The sequence below is a fragment of the Danio aesculapii genome, chromosome 3, assembly GCF_903798145.1.
Source record: "Danio aesculapii chromosome 3, fDanAes4.1, whole genome shotgun sequence".
In the NCBI taxonomy this organism is placed as follows: Eukaryota; Metazoa; Chordata; class Actinopteri; order Cypriniformes; family Danionidae; genus Danio; species Danio aesculapii.
This window is the reverse complement of record NC_079437.1, coordinates 49,324,068-49,339,222: the sequence shown is the minus strand read 5'-3', so window position 1 is coordinate 49,339,222 and position 15,155 is coordinate 49,324,068. Positions and strand designations below refer to the sequence as shown.

At 34.4% G+C, this 15,155-nt stretch overlaps 2 protein-coding genes across 5 annotated transcripts; both read right to left on the bottom strand.

The window, feature by feature from the left end:
- Window positions 1-2,645: 2,645 nt before the first annotated feature.
- si:dkey-120c6.5 (GTPase IMAP family member 7) lies at window positions 2,646-7,576 on the bottom strand. 4 transcript variants are annotated; one of them, XM_056454158.1, is made up of 5 exons: window positions 7,487-7,576; window positions 6,705-6,813; window positions 4,853-4,932; window positions 4,520-4,624; window positions 2,646-4,438 (listed from the first exon to the last, which is right to left on the bottom strand). In XM_056454158.1, exons 4-5 carry the CDS (start codon window positions 4,575-4,577, stop codon window positions 3,444-3,446), a joined length of 1,053 nt encoding a protein of 350 aa, XP_056310133.1. In that variant the 5' UTR covers window positions 4,578-4,624; window positions 4,853-4,932; window positions 6,705-6,813; window positions 7,487-7,576; the 3' UTR covers window positions 2,646-3,443. The 4 variants fall into 4 exon arrangements, with proteins under 4 accessions (XP_056310133.1, XP_056310132.1, XP_056310134.1 ...); XM_056454157.1 differs by lacking the exon at window positions 4,853-4,932; XM_056454159.1 differs by lacking the exon at window positions 6,705-6,813 and having other exon boundaries at window positions 7,487-7,514.
- Window positions 7,577-10,958: 3,382 nt separating this feature from the next.
- Window positions 10,959-14,421, bottom strand: LOC130219746 (GTPase IMAP family member 5). The gene is made up of 2 exons (XM_056452207.1): window positions 14,406-14,421; window positions 10,959-11,983 (listed from the first exon to the last, which is right to left on the bottom strand). Exons 1-2 carry the CDS (start codon window positions 14,419-14,421, stop codon window positions 10,959-10,961), a joined length of 1,041 nt encoding a protein of 346 aa, XP_056308182.1.
- Window positions 14,422-15,155: the final 734 nt, after the last annotated feature.

Here is a 15,155-nt window from a genome sequence, read left to right as displayed (position 1 = left end):
AAGTGAGCGCCACCCGCTGTAAGTTTTCTTCATATTTTTTGTTAGAAGAATAGGATTAGATATAGCGTAAAAACGCTGAAGATGTTCTTTTTGTTTATTTTCTATTAGATAGTTTAGAGGGTTATAATAGCTAGATTTGGGCGTTTTGTTCTATTACTTTCATTTATTTGGCGCCACTTAATTCTCGTTTCCCCAACCATAATACGTTGATTTATTCTCTTTTGTGTGATCTTGTAAATAATACTGTTCTTTTCTGTTTGCCTTTTCACGATTGTAAATAAATTCACCTATTTTTGGCAGTATTTTGGTTGTTGTTGAAATTTTGCCATCTACTCACCACAAATTTTAACCACCTTTAAATGTTGCCTCTTAAACCCTAGAACAAAACTATAAAGTCGTAACACTTGAATACAAATGGCACAAACATGCCAACAAGGTCATCAATCCAAGGTTTTATAGCTTTTACTGTAAAACATCAGCATTTGAATCCCCAGGATTAATTGTTAACCTCTGATATATGAGAAAGAAAACTTTCACATGTCTGATATATAATTAATGTGAAGCATAAAGCAGTGTGCAATATAAGGGCTTGTTATTATGCAATATGTTACTATGCATGTCTTTCATAAAAAATTTGTGACAACATTCAATTCAATTTCAAAAAGAATGTATGCAAAAATCAGTATGGCAAATCCTACCACAACCACATTGATTTATATACTATAAAGGGTCCCACTTTACATTAAGTGTCGCTTATACCTGTGAACTTAAACGGTAACTAGATGTGTAAGTAATATGTAACTACAGTGTATGTACACACAAGTACATAGTATTAACTTGTGTAATACTGGTGTAACTACACAAATTCAAATGTGTAACAGGACATTGGTAACAACACTAAAAGAGTACACATCTGTAACAAAAATTACATAAGTACATTGTGTAACAACAATATACTTGCAGGTGTTTTCCCACTTCCACACCTGTTTGCATACCATGTACTTCTGAACACTGTATTAGAATAAGAATGGTAGAACTAACGCTGCATTAGAAGGTTTCACCTTGTGATATCAGTGTAATTACAGGGTAAATCATTAGGAACTGTCCACTCAATATAAAGTGCAAAATGGTCACAAATTACTGTGTAATAAATAAAACCTAAGCCTTTGTGCAACTGTTTAACAACAGCAAACTTCTACCAAAATTATAAGTGTATATAGAAATATACAAATGCCTTATGTTTATATGTTGTTTTACGGTAAACTGTAGAATCACATCAGTAATTTACATTAAAGGGGTAGTTTACCAAATATTGTGTTATTAATGTCCTGTTACACATTTGAACTTACACATACTATTTAGTGGGTTGTTACATGTGTGTAGTTACACCATTATTACACAAGTAAATACTAAGTACCAATGTGTACATACTTACACATCTAGTTACCGTGTAAATTCACAGGTATAAGCGACACAATATAAAGTGGGACCCTATGAGGAATATATTTTTTAGAGGTTGCAAAGTAAATATTTATTCAAAATAAGTGTCTGCCAGCTCAAGAGAAATTGAATCTTTGACTCAAAAAATAAATTCAAAGGCAGATTAATTACAGACAAAGCAGTAGTGTTGCTGAGAGATGCACAAATATTCTGCTCTGGCTTTGTTCAAAACCATTTTTAGTAAGATACTGATACAAATACAATATTTTTCTGGCTACAGTATGCCTATTTACATTACTTGCAGGTGAAATCAATGCTGTCTAAATAATGTTAGCTTATTGTATATTGAACTGATGAATAGAAAAATCACATTCGCGATCACTCTTGCACACTAAAATTCAGGAAAATGGCATTCTTGTTGCCGTGATATAACTAATATTTATCAAATACAAATATCACAAACAACTTTATTAACTTTAAACTAAAAAAACAGCTATCATTTTTTTTCTGAATTATAGGCTCTTTTTTAACTGCATTCTGCTTCATCATGCAGTCAATTCACTTTATGGTGACCAAGAGAGCTCAAATGAGGTACAGGTTAAGAAAATAAATGTTTGCTTTTTTTTTTAAACATGGCTGACATACTCACACAAGGTTAAAACAAGTTACTAAATGTGACCCTGGACAACAAACCAGTCATAAATGTTTTGTTTTTGACCTTGAGATTTATAGAAATAAAATTTCCATTGATGTATGGTTTGATGTATAGGCAGTGGTGGAAAGAGTACTGAAAAAAAATTATACGCAAGTAAAAGTACCATTACTTGCCTAAAAATGTAGTGCAAGTAGAGCAAAAGTATCTCTTGTAAATAATACTTAAAGTATGAGTAAAAAGTAGCCCTTTCAAAAGTACTCAAGAGTAGTGAGTTGGTGATGCATTTACATGTAATTTGTAGGTGTGTGTAAATGTAACATTCTGAAGTGCATTTAGCTCAGCAGGCACACAACATCATAAGACGTTAATATTAGATTAGATTTAGGTCGTTATGTCGGGTGACCAAAATTCAATGTCTAGCCAGCTTCTAAGGACAATGTTATTTTTATGTCCAATAATGATGTCAAATGATGTTGATATTTGGTTGATTTTAGGTTGTGTTAGAAAGTGACTAAAATCCAAGTTGAGCTAACATCTTAAACCAACGTCATATTGGCATCAAATACTGACATTTATTTGTTAGGTAGGGCAAATCCAACATCTGACAGACGTTATAGTGGTAATGTCCACTCAATGTCAAGCTGTAACTCATTAGATGTTGATATTTGGTTGATTTTAGGTTGGACGTTTTCTAATCCTCATAGACAGTAGTGACTGCAGGTTGAAGAAAAACTGTGGAGTAAAAGTACCAATACTGCACTTAAAAAGTACTTAAGGGAAAGTTAAAGTACACATTTTGAAAACAGTTAATTAAAATTCCTGAGAAAAAAATACTCAATTACAGTAGTTTGAGTATTTTCTTACTTTACACCACTGTGCACTCTCAAAAATAAAGGTATGCGAGCTGTCACTGGGGTGGTACCTCTTCAAAAGGTACACATTTGTACTTGACGGGTCCATATTGGCACCTCAAAAGTACATTAGTACCTACAAATTTTAAGAGGAACACTTTTGTACTTTTTAGGTACTAATATGTACCCTTGAGGTATTAATATGGACCTTTTACATACAAATGTGTACCTTTTGAAAAGGTACCACCCCAGTGACAGCTCTTTATTTCTGAGAGTGTGTATAGGTAAATATTTGTTCCAGATACAACTGAATATCTGGAATCTAAGGGTTCACAAAAATGTAAATACCAAGAAAATCACCCTTAAAGTTGTTGAAGTAAAGTTCCTAAAGCAAAACTTGATATATTTACATTAGAAAATGTATTTTTGGGTATTGCCACAAAATATATTATTTTTAATTACATGTTACCCCAGATAAACAATAACAAAAAAATGCACTAGGTGGAATCCCTGAGAGCATCTGGAAATGAGCTGGATATGTAGCTCCATGCTGCATTTACTGCACCTCCAAGTACTCCACCAAGACCAGCACCAATAGCAGCTCCGATTGCCATTCCCTCATTTCCCACTGCAAACCCCAGAAGTGCCCCAACAAATGCTCCTTTCCCCACTGCAACAGCATAATCAACAACTCTAAGTGTGAAGCCAATTTTATCAGCGACGGCCAGCTCTGCTTTCTCTCTGCACTCCATCTGTATCTTGTCTTCATAGTTCTTCATCTCTCTAGCCAGAGCTTCTCCTGAATGCTTCTTCTCCAGCATCTCCATTGTCTGCCTGATCTCTTTCTCCCTGGACTTTCTGATGAAACGCTCCTCGATATGAATTCTTTTTTCAGCATCCTTGAACTCCAGGTTTGAGTAAACTCCATGCTCCAAGACCATCTCATCAATCTTGGTGAACAGAGCTTGTGTCTGGCTTCCCTCGTGAGTCTGGTTTATTTCTTCATTGAAGAACAGGTAATTGTTGCCACATTTCTCTGCAAGCTCACTAAAGCTCTTATTCCTCTTCACCTCATCCTCTATGGACAGAGCTCTCAGATTTTTCTTGTGGTATAAAACAATCAGTATGTGCTTCAAAACATGTTCACCAAAGTAGTGCACCACAGGCTTCAATATGTCTGTAGCGTCCGCGGTCAAATGAAGTGCATCTAGAATGAGCAGAACAGCATGAGGACCAGGACAAGAGCAACAAACGGCCTTCCTCAGTTCCTTCTGGAGGACACGGTCTGGTAAGCCTCTGTTATCCTGAAGATTTGGGGTGTTGATCAGGGTTGTTTTTCTCTCCTGAAAGACCCCTGAGCTTTTCTTGGTAGCTGAAATGTTGACTTTGAATCTGGAAAAGACGTCTTGCCCCAAAATAGACTGGGAAGTTGAGATCTGAACATGACTAGAGCTGCCGAAGATCAGCATCCTTAGTGATGTTTCACTGCTCACTGTGAGGTGAAGGTTAAAGTAAATTCATTATTAAGCATTTTGATATTCACTGAATGTTTCTGAAATGCTGGTCAACTCACTGTTAGGAGGTCTGTCTAAGCTATCTCTTCTCCGAGGTTTCTCTTTGACTGTTGCCATGCTAAGAGTAGCGCTGACAGGAGATGAAATTTTAGAGATTTGCTATCCTATTAAATAAAAAGAGAAAAACAGATTAAATTTTTAGATAAATAACTGATTATAGGAAAAAAAAAACATATTGTTAATCAGTGTTGGGGAAAGTTACTTCTGAAAGTGATGCATTACAATATTAAGTTACTTCCCCAAAAAGTAACTAGTTGCGTTACTTAGTAACTTTTCAAAGTAAGAAATACGTTACATTAATTTTGAGTGACTTTTGCAATATTTTTTCTGACCTGGCTGAGGCTTAATTTTCTTCTTTTTTTCTAATAGAGGAGCTCCGCAATGAACAACACATTGTATAACTTTCATTTACCTTTATAAAAAACACAAAAATAAAATAAATTTAGCATAATGTTATCTTCAGAGAACTGTAAACTTCAGAGAGCTATACATGCCATATATACAGATCAACGAAAGTTTAAAGCAATGCGTTTTTGTGCTACTTTTGTACTTTTTGTCTTATTAAAAAGTAAAATCACTGTTCATTCAGATAATCCTCTTTTCCTTTTCTTTCATGTATTCAAAATAAAGAGAATATTTCTATCGCAGAAATGTAAGACGCTGCCATCTTCCTGTTCTTGCATTCTCTAATTGTGACCGGGATTCATTGAGACTACGATCATTTTAATTTAGCAATTTGTTTTTAAAAGCAAATAAACTAAACTAAAAAGTAACTCACATAACATTTTATTAAAAAGTAACTCAAATATTACTACTTAATTTTGAAAAGTGACACACTACTTTACTTGTTACTTAGAAAAGCAATAATATTATGTAACTCATTTTAATGCATTACCCCAACACTGCTGTTAATTATGAGCGCCTGTCTTATCGAGTTGTTAACATTACATTTTTAAACATTTAAAGTACAATATTACATACTGTAATCTCTTATTCAGTTACATATTTAAATAAGTAGGGGTCAGAATTAGTATGTGGTTTTTATTTTTACATAAATATATGTGTTGTGCTGAACGATGATGCAATATTGACCCAAATTTTAACATTTTATTTTTTGAAAAAGTCAGATGTGTTAAAGATGCTTTACTTTCATTTCATGTGCTTTCTTTGTGTGTGCAAATCATTTGAATGCACTGTTAACAATTTTTGTAAATTACACAGTATTTAAATGTAATATGAACTAAACATTTTTACTGTTGGACAGTTCTGCTGTATGTTACTGTATTTTAAAGTTGTGTTGTAAATATTACTTTATATTTTATAGTGAGATAAATTGTCCTGTCAATGCCAATACAGTATATTTGCTGCAATTGATTTACAGTAAATTACTGCCAAACTGCTGCCAGTAAGCTACTGCAGATTCTACTGGAAATTGTTAACAGTGTATGATGAGAACACCAAAAAGGGGCATTTTGTCCTTGACTAAAATTGAGCTAAATATAGCACTTTTATTTAAAGAGTTAATTTAATTAAGAATTTAAATATTGCTATTATTTCTGTTGTCCCAAACCCCCGAGACCTTCATCCATCCTATTCTAAATTATTAAATTTAACCTTTTTTAAATTTTTAAAAAGAGACATAAAAAAAAGCTGCACAATATATTGTTTCAGCATCGATATTCCAGTAGTCACATTGCAGGATGTGCAATGCTAATTTGGGATTGAAGCTGAGCAGGAGCCACAGTTCAGAACACATGATTTGGGGAGTAACTGCAGAGTTTAAACATAATGGAGTGAAAGTTTTCATTTGCATGTTTATAAGGCCTATGACTGTTTGAGCATTTTATGAGCATTTACAACATCCAGGCACAAGACATTGTACCGTTTTTGTATGATTTTATTAGTATTTTACATAACTATTACCAGAATATTGTCTGATTTTGTTTTGTTTTGTTTTGTTTTGTTTTGTTATGTTGTATGTGTCTATGCTTGCAATTTGTTTATTATTTTAGGCATTATTCAGACCCCTAGAAAATCATCCCAGTCAATCTAAAATAATTAATTTTTGAATATACAGCTTTCAGATCTTTATGAAATATCAGATATATATATCAGAAAAACCAATTATTGCAATGTCAAATTATTCCAATAAAAGTACTTTTTTCAAAAGAAACATCCACTTACCGAAACTTCTGAAGGTCATGCATAGCACATTGATATATGCAGTCTCAGCTTGCATCATCAAGGCTGCATCCAGATACTATTGGCACATACAGCAGCATACAGCCTCCTACTATAAACAATTTTAAGAACAAAGATATAGCTTCTGGTGTTTTTTTTTTTTTAAATGAATGTCTGGCTATCTTTCTGGTCTTTTGACTTTATTTGCATGTGAAAACACACTAAATTATTTAATTGTGTTAAATAAAAAATGCACACAAATTATATAATTAAATGAAAAAAACTGTTCACAATATGTGTTAAATCTCTAGTATAATAATTACGAGAGTTAATTAAATACGAATAATGACAAGATTTGTGATAGAACTTATAAAGAGAATTTTTCTTCACCTCAAAATGTTCTTTAAAAAACTTTTAAAAAGTTTCTCATAGTCCTGCCCCACTCAATGATGACCAGAGTTTTAGCTACACCGCCTGTCTATCTCTATTGGTTTCGATTTTAAAATCTTCTGTATATTAAAAGCAAAATAGCTATTTTTAGAAATGTATTTTAACATTTAAAGTAGCCGTTTCATTATACTGAAAACAGCAGAAGAGCGTATTATTTATAGCTGTTTAATTAATCGTAGTTAGGCGTTAAAACGCATTAATCTTTGCACAACTACTGTCCATAACAGTTTGATCATCAAAATATTCTATCTCGTATCACAATCCCAGTTATTATTTTAGATTTTGCATAAATGGCGTGTTCTCAATTTCTTCTTTAAGAATAGTATTGTACATACCCATTCCCTTCTGTTTTCCCTCAAACAGGTTGATAAAGTGCGACAGAAATTGACTGGAAAAAAGAGACAGAGTGCGAGTGAGGATATGGCTTCCTGTTTTCGCAACTCTAGTTCAACCCCTTAATAGTGCATACAAAACCGATCTTGCATCGACATGTTGAAGAATCGGGATAACGTCAACTAAAATAATGTATGTGATCAGCAATTTCTCCGTAATAGTTAGGCCTTAAAGCGAATAGCCTATATGTAAACCTGTTTAATGTCAATGTTCATGCTTTATTTTTTATTACAAATAAAAGAGAGAGAGAGAGAGAGAGAGAGAGAGAGAGAGAGAGAGAGAGAGAGAGAGAGAGAGTTAGTGAGAGAGAGAGTGAGTTATCTGTAAATTCGATATCCATTTTATTAAAAATGTGCTGGATAATATAACATACATAATATGCAGGTGTTGCTCCATCATTGAAGAAAACCAACATAAAATACTTTTGAATACTTGTACAATACATTAGAACAGAATAAATTGGAATAAAAATACAGTAAAAAAAAGTGTATTATAAACTGTAAAAATGCTAAATTGTGTCTTTTGGTCGTAAACTTTTTGACCACATATACACCACACCTGAGTATAAAATACATACATAACACGTCAATGCATGTGCATGACCTCTAAAGTATGTACAGCTGTAAAAGTTACATTGTACCAAGGGTGTGGTGAAAAACTATAAAAACCAAAGATACAATACTTTGTTAATGGCTTTAGTAAAGCAAAGAACTAGAAGGTCTCAATATGCTTAAAGTAAAATGATAAAAAAAACAACAGGTGTGACAACATTTTAAAGATTTTTTGTTTGTTTGTTAAATATGTATCATTTCAAAAATAGCTTGCCAAATTAAACTTTCTGAAAACGTTTTCTTTGGGTGCTAAATGTCATTAAACCCCATGGCAATGACATAATAAGCAGATGTGGTTCTGTATAGTATGTCAGGTCAGACAAGTGAAACTGAACATAAATACTAAAAAAAAAAAAAACTACTTAACAGGAGAATCTCAGTTTGTTCAAATTCTAATTAATAGCAACATTGAAATGTTTCACCACAGTCAAATAAAGTCATGTCATGTTTATTTATATAGCAGTTTACAGAGCTGAATCCTTTAAAGTAGGGGTGCCCAAACTTTTTCTTACAACGGACTAAAAACCAAACTAGATTGAGGCTAGTGGTTTATTTAAAAAGCACTAGAAAACATTGTGTTGTATTAACTAATGCAGTATACATTTTCTTTACATTTTTATGAGGAACTTATTACAGTAAAAACATTTATAACAGAATGGAGTTAAGAAAATCAAGCTGCACCTGATTTTTTCTTTTATAATTATTTTTTAGGGGTTTTTAACCTTTAATGGATAAATAGTACAAAGAATTAACAGGAAATAGTTGGGAGCAGAGAGAGGCTAAGGGTTGGCAAAGGACCTCGAGCCAGGAATCGAACTCAGGTCACCATGAGCACCATGGTGCTTTATGTTTGCGCACTTAACCACTAGGCCGTTGGTGCCGACATGATTTTATCTTGATTTGCTCACAGATGCCTTTATATATATTTTTCAAAGTACTTACAATTAACATTTAAATGAAACATTTAATTTCAATTGGCTTTTTTGTAGCTCAGCAATAAAACAAACAAACAAAAAATGGTTATTTTAAACTAGAAATGACAATCTCTGTTAAAAGCATTCGTCCCAACCCTTCCCATCATTTGTACTTTTTTCTCAGATGGGATGCAGGGCCAAATTAAAGGTTACAACGGGCCAACTTTGGGCACCCTAGTTTGGGCACCTGTGCTTTAAAGCAAGCAGCTTTAGTATTAAACATGGAAAAATAATGTCATACTTGGTGCAAACGTATCTACATCACATTAAGTTTATGGCAGCTTTAACCGCTTTCTTACCGCTGTCATTTTAGTAATATGTGTTTACTTTGTTATTTAGAGGACAAAAGGCAACAGCAAGCATCTTTTAACCCCTATCAATAAATGAATTATTTATATTTATATGTCTGTAATTATATAATTTATATGATTATAATTATTTATATGACCTTCATGCGGGCCAGCTATGGTGGCACGAGCAGTCAATGGTATAGGGAAAAAACTAGTATAGAGTTCACAGGGCCCAGACAAATTCTTAGTTCTGGCACTCTCACAAACTCACAGAATTGCTGGTACATCTTTCAGTTTGGTTATATCAATACTGTTTACAGTTGAACATCTCTAAAACAGTGTGTATGTACTTTTCTAAGAATGGTAGGGTAAGTGTAGTATCAGATGTATTTGTATCAGGGGAAAGATTAAAAGTTGTATCTTAAGTCACATGTTAAAAAGGTTTGTAACCGGGTCAGATTCAGTTTAGCAAATTTTAGATTTATTCGTGATCAGATGTCATGTGAGGCTGCCCTAATCTATTATCTCTCCATGATCGTTTCTCATATCACTTATTGTTTAACCACTTGCTCCCAAGCCAGCATTACTACTTTGAAGCCACTTGAATCATTATACAAACAATCTATAAAAACCCTTGATAAGAAATCAGTTCAATTTCACCATTGTTCAATATTAAAGAAATACAACCTGCTTAGTTGGGAAAGTTTAGTTAAATATGTACATATCTGTTTAGTATTTAAGACTTTACAACTGCTCACCCATCTACTAAAGGTGGTGAAAGAGGGAATTGTATTATTCCTCTCAAAAAAGTCAATTTAGTCAGTCAGTATTTTCAGTGAAAGCTGCTAGGGAATGGAACTCCATCCCACTCCATCCCAATTAGAAGATCACTTACTATACGTTCTTTTCAGTCTCAGGTAAAAAATTGGTAAGTGACAAATCAGCATTGTCAGCATTAGTACTGTATTCTTGACACTTTTTGTCCTCTTCTGCTGCCATCAGTCTGTTTTTGTTTTTACTTTTTAATTGTATTTCATATATGAAAGTGTATTTTATGTTATTATTCTGTGCTTCTATTTTAGTTGTGACTTATTAACATTCTGTAAGTGGTCTACAGATGGAAAATAGCCATTCTTGGCTAATTCTGGCACATTTTACAGTAATGTTTATTATTGTGCATTCACCCTGTAAACGAACAAACTAAACTAAACTGCTTATGGGATAGTAAAATGTTATTCTCATCTACTGTTTTGTTAAAAGGGCTACTATGAATTTCGACATTCACACTAAACTCCTTTCACATACTGTTGTATAGTAAGTATATGATTTCAGATGCAACTACAGTTTTCATTATACAGTATGTATAAAACATGGTAAGAGTATTAGAGAATCCAGATACATTTCACACTGCTTACTGGCAATTAAACAGTAGTAAACCAAACATATTTGGACTTAGGGATCATTTTTGTAGTTACATTTGATGATGCTATGGCCAGCTTTTAAAAGAAAGAAACACACAAAAACATCAGCTTTCTATGTTTAGATTGGAGGTGCCCGGTAGAAGCGATTTACAAAGGCTGTGTTAAAACTGCCGGGATGTGATCCCACTCTGTCATCTATGTGTTCAATGGCCAGCTGTGCAGCAGCACCTGAAGCCCCACCTACAACTCCACCCACAGCCCCGCCCACCGCCATTCCTGCTGGCCCTTCAACAGAGCCCACGATCATTCCCATAGCTGCTCCGGCTACAAACCCCAGTCCCAGTCCCACAGCTAGTGAAGTCCTGAGCCAACTGTTCTGCAGTTCAGCCTTGGCCCTGATTTCTGCCCCAACACTCGCATTGTAGGCATCAATCTGCCAGCGAAGCTCATCACCCCGGAACTGCTGCTCCAGCTCCCGGCATGTCCTTTTGGTCTCAGACTGTTTCTTGTTGCGTAGCTTTCTCTCTTCATTCCTGACGCTCTCCTCTGCCCTTTTGTAAGATCGATTAATATAATGGTGTCCGCCCAAAGCCTGGATCATGCGCTCAATCTTATGTATTAGTTCCCTGTTTGCAGCAGGGTTTCTCCAGTTTTTACTGAAGATGTGATAGCGGCAGCTGCACTGCTCCACGAGCTCCCGCAGGTGCCAGTCAGTTCGCATGACTTTATCATTGAGTGCTCTAGAGCTCAGATGCCCATCATAAACAAAGAGGATCATCGAGTAATTCAGCACATTCTCCCCAAATTTATTCTTAACCAGCTTGGGGGTCTTCAAGTCATTTGGTGAGATCTTCTCCAGTTCGAAAGCGATGAGAATGGCATGAGGTCCAGGAGCTGACAAGCACATGGACCTTCTCAGCTCTTTCCTCATCTTGGACTTGGACATGTCTTTGTCATACAGGTTCGGTCCATTGACAACCGCGACTCGTCTTCCTACCAACTCTCCTACATTTTTCTGGCTGCTCGCAATGCTATAGACTTCCTCTGAGAACTCCTCTCTGCCCAAAATGAAGTTGGTGAGAAGGAACTGAGATGGACCACTGCTCCCTATAACCAATATCCTTAGCTCCAAATCACCAAACCCTAGGGGATGAAACATAATGAGATAAGGTGAAAAATCCTCTACAAATATAAATAGTGTTACTACTACAGTAAATGCTTTTCCACTGCATGGTACGGCATGGTACAGGGATACCAATTAGTCAGAGATACCGTCTATATTTAAATAGTCAACAGCAGCCAATCAAAAACATCATTCCAGCAGGGCAACTATATCATAATTGCACCCAATTTAAGCAGCACTAAACTGCAGTGAAAATGCAGACTGAGCCGAGCTAAACCAAACTGAAGTAAGGGTGTACTCACACTATTTACAGTTGCCTTGAACAGGGCTGAAGCACGCTTGTCCCCCCTCCCGTCTCCCCCGATGGCCCAAGTGAACCGCGCTCTGGCACACCTCTTCCAATCAGGCCAGGGCCAGCCAACTGAACCATTTCTGAGCCCGATTCAGAGCACTCACACTTCTCAAATGATATGGGAAACGGGCTCAAGCATGGTTCGGATAGCATAGTGTGAATACACCTTAAGTCAAGCTGTGCCAAATGGGTTTGACCAATTGGTTAATATAACTTGGATAAGCAACCAAGTGGCCATTGATGCTCTTGTTGTTTCAAACCCACACTAAGTAATTCAATTAGTGTGCTTAGTTCTTAGTGACAGTGTAAATGCAACCATGAAAACTTACTGTGGAAAATGAGTTCTTGATTGGGCTGGGTAATTAATCGAAATATAAACATGATTGAGCAAAGCTGCAATTGTCATGCACATCTTGTCAGGGAAGCACATTTTTGTGATCAGCATTAAATCTCTTCCCAAACATCTCACCCAGAAAATCCAAAAACCCACAAAGAAGAAACCCAATCCCCAATAGTTTTGCATTTTAAACAGAATATTTAATTTCTTTTCGAGAGGGGTCTGGATGCAGACCTGGTGCAGTGCACTCTAAGCTGCATCCAATGCCTTTTAATGGGCTCACCTAACCCCACACCTAACCCTGCCCCTCACAGTGATGTCACCAGCTCTATTGGATGCATTGTGTCTGACATTGCAGATATGCAGTCTTAGCTTGCATCATCAAGGCTGCATCGAGATACTATTGGATCTTTCATTGTTTCAGCGTGACTAATTATCACAAAACTATGGAATAACCTCACAAAAGGATTTATTTCAAACACGCAACTGAAGTTTTGAAGGAAGTTTGGAGTAAAATCCTGCTATTAGATGTGGTATTTTCACATGCAACATTTACTACACAGTCATTATTACAAAACGATTATCTTGATGTCATTATTATCAGATTAAATGTCTTTGATCACAATTTTGTGCAGTTTGTCAATGACCTACTACTACTCCATGTAGTAAATGAATAGTATTTACAACACTTCTTAATGAATGCTACATTATACTGTAGTATTAACTAGTGAATTGAGAAACTGTAATATAGTATACTACAGTAAACTGTGGTGTGGCATACTATACATTTTAGGTGTAGAAAACTACAGTATTGGGTAATGTGTTTATATTACTATAGTTTTTTTTAATTATTATTATTACCAAAACAGAATTACCACAACAAATTAATGTCTGTAATGTCTTCAAAATGTTATGTGACTTCAAAAAATGCATGACAAATACCAAGTCAAGGACAGATTATAATTATTTTCAATGAAAATTCTAAGATCTTATACATCAAATATGCATAATAGCATTTGGGAGCTTCTCATACAACATATGTGACCCTGGACCACAAAGCAAATATTATTTTTCAAATAAATATTTGTGGAAGTAGACAAAAGTACACCGTATAGGTAAAAATATGTTTTTCTTTTATACCAGAAATCATTACATTAATAAATAAAGATCATGTTCTATTAAAATTGCTTGTCCATTTTTCAATGTAACTATATCATAACTGCATTTTTTAAATGTAATGTGCATGCTAAGCATTTAATTTAAACAAGTTTAAAGTAGATTTTTTTCAGTATACTGATGTTTTTGAATCCTCAGATTACAAATGTTCAAATAGTTGTATTTCGACCAAATATTGATATACTAACAAATACCATACATCAATAGAAGGCTTATTTATTGAGCTGTTAGATGGTTCTAAAATAAAAAATAGACATTCATGACTGGCTTTTTAGTTCAAGGTCTCATATTTAAACATTTTAAATACTCAATTGTAATGATGAAGTTTATTATTTTTATTTTTAAATGTATCTTAACTAATGAATAACATTACAATACTTTAGTATATTGGTGATCACATCAAAATGTAAATCACAATAAAACATAGATGCATAGTCAAGCATTTATGACAGTATGCATTTTTTTAATAAATATACATTTAAGATTTACATTACACAACAATTCCACATTCAATAGAACTGAGCAGACATATTGCATTTTACACAAGCTGCATGTTTTTAAGAAATGTCCATCTTACCTGCTCTTTTAGGCATATTTTCAGAGGTTGCTTTGATTTAATATTGATGTTCTTGACAACTGAAGAATTTCTATCTCAGTATTAAACATAATATTAGTCAGATGCCACATTGCATTATTTTTCTGATCTCTTTTGATAATGGTTTAGACTCTGTACTGAATGGAATATGTCCTGGGGGCACTGACAATTGAATGTACTCATGCACACCCTCCCACCCAAACACATGACATCGATTTTGACTGCATAAGCTACTGTGAGATGTGAATCATAGTTTTGAATATGTATATAACTTGAAAATTAACTGTCCTTTGTCATCAGTCTTAAAAAGCAAGCATATTTTTTTCAAATTACAATGATTGTTGTTATAACCCAAAATTGGATCAAACCACTGTTGGGTTAAAAAGTATCATTTAAATAGAATTTTGAAAATAAAACCAATTAAGAGTTTTGTCCACATTTCACCCCATGCTGGGCCAAAAACCCAAAAATTTTTTGGAGAATTTAGAAAATATATCTTTTAACACAAACAGACTAACGCAAAAGAAACAATAATTGGTCATGTTTACAGGACTACTATTTGCCAGCAAAGCTACTAATACTGAAATTCTTATAGTTGTTAATTTAGTTTCCTTTGCTTTTAGAATTATATCTTTTGTTTTTGAAAGAACTAATAGATAAATTAAGCATCAAAACTGATGTTGTTTCACTAGATCTATTGTATTTTGAGCTGACCGTCAGTAAAATGAACGC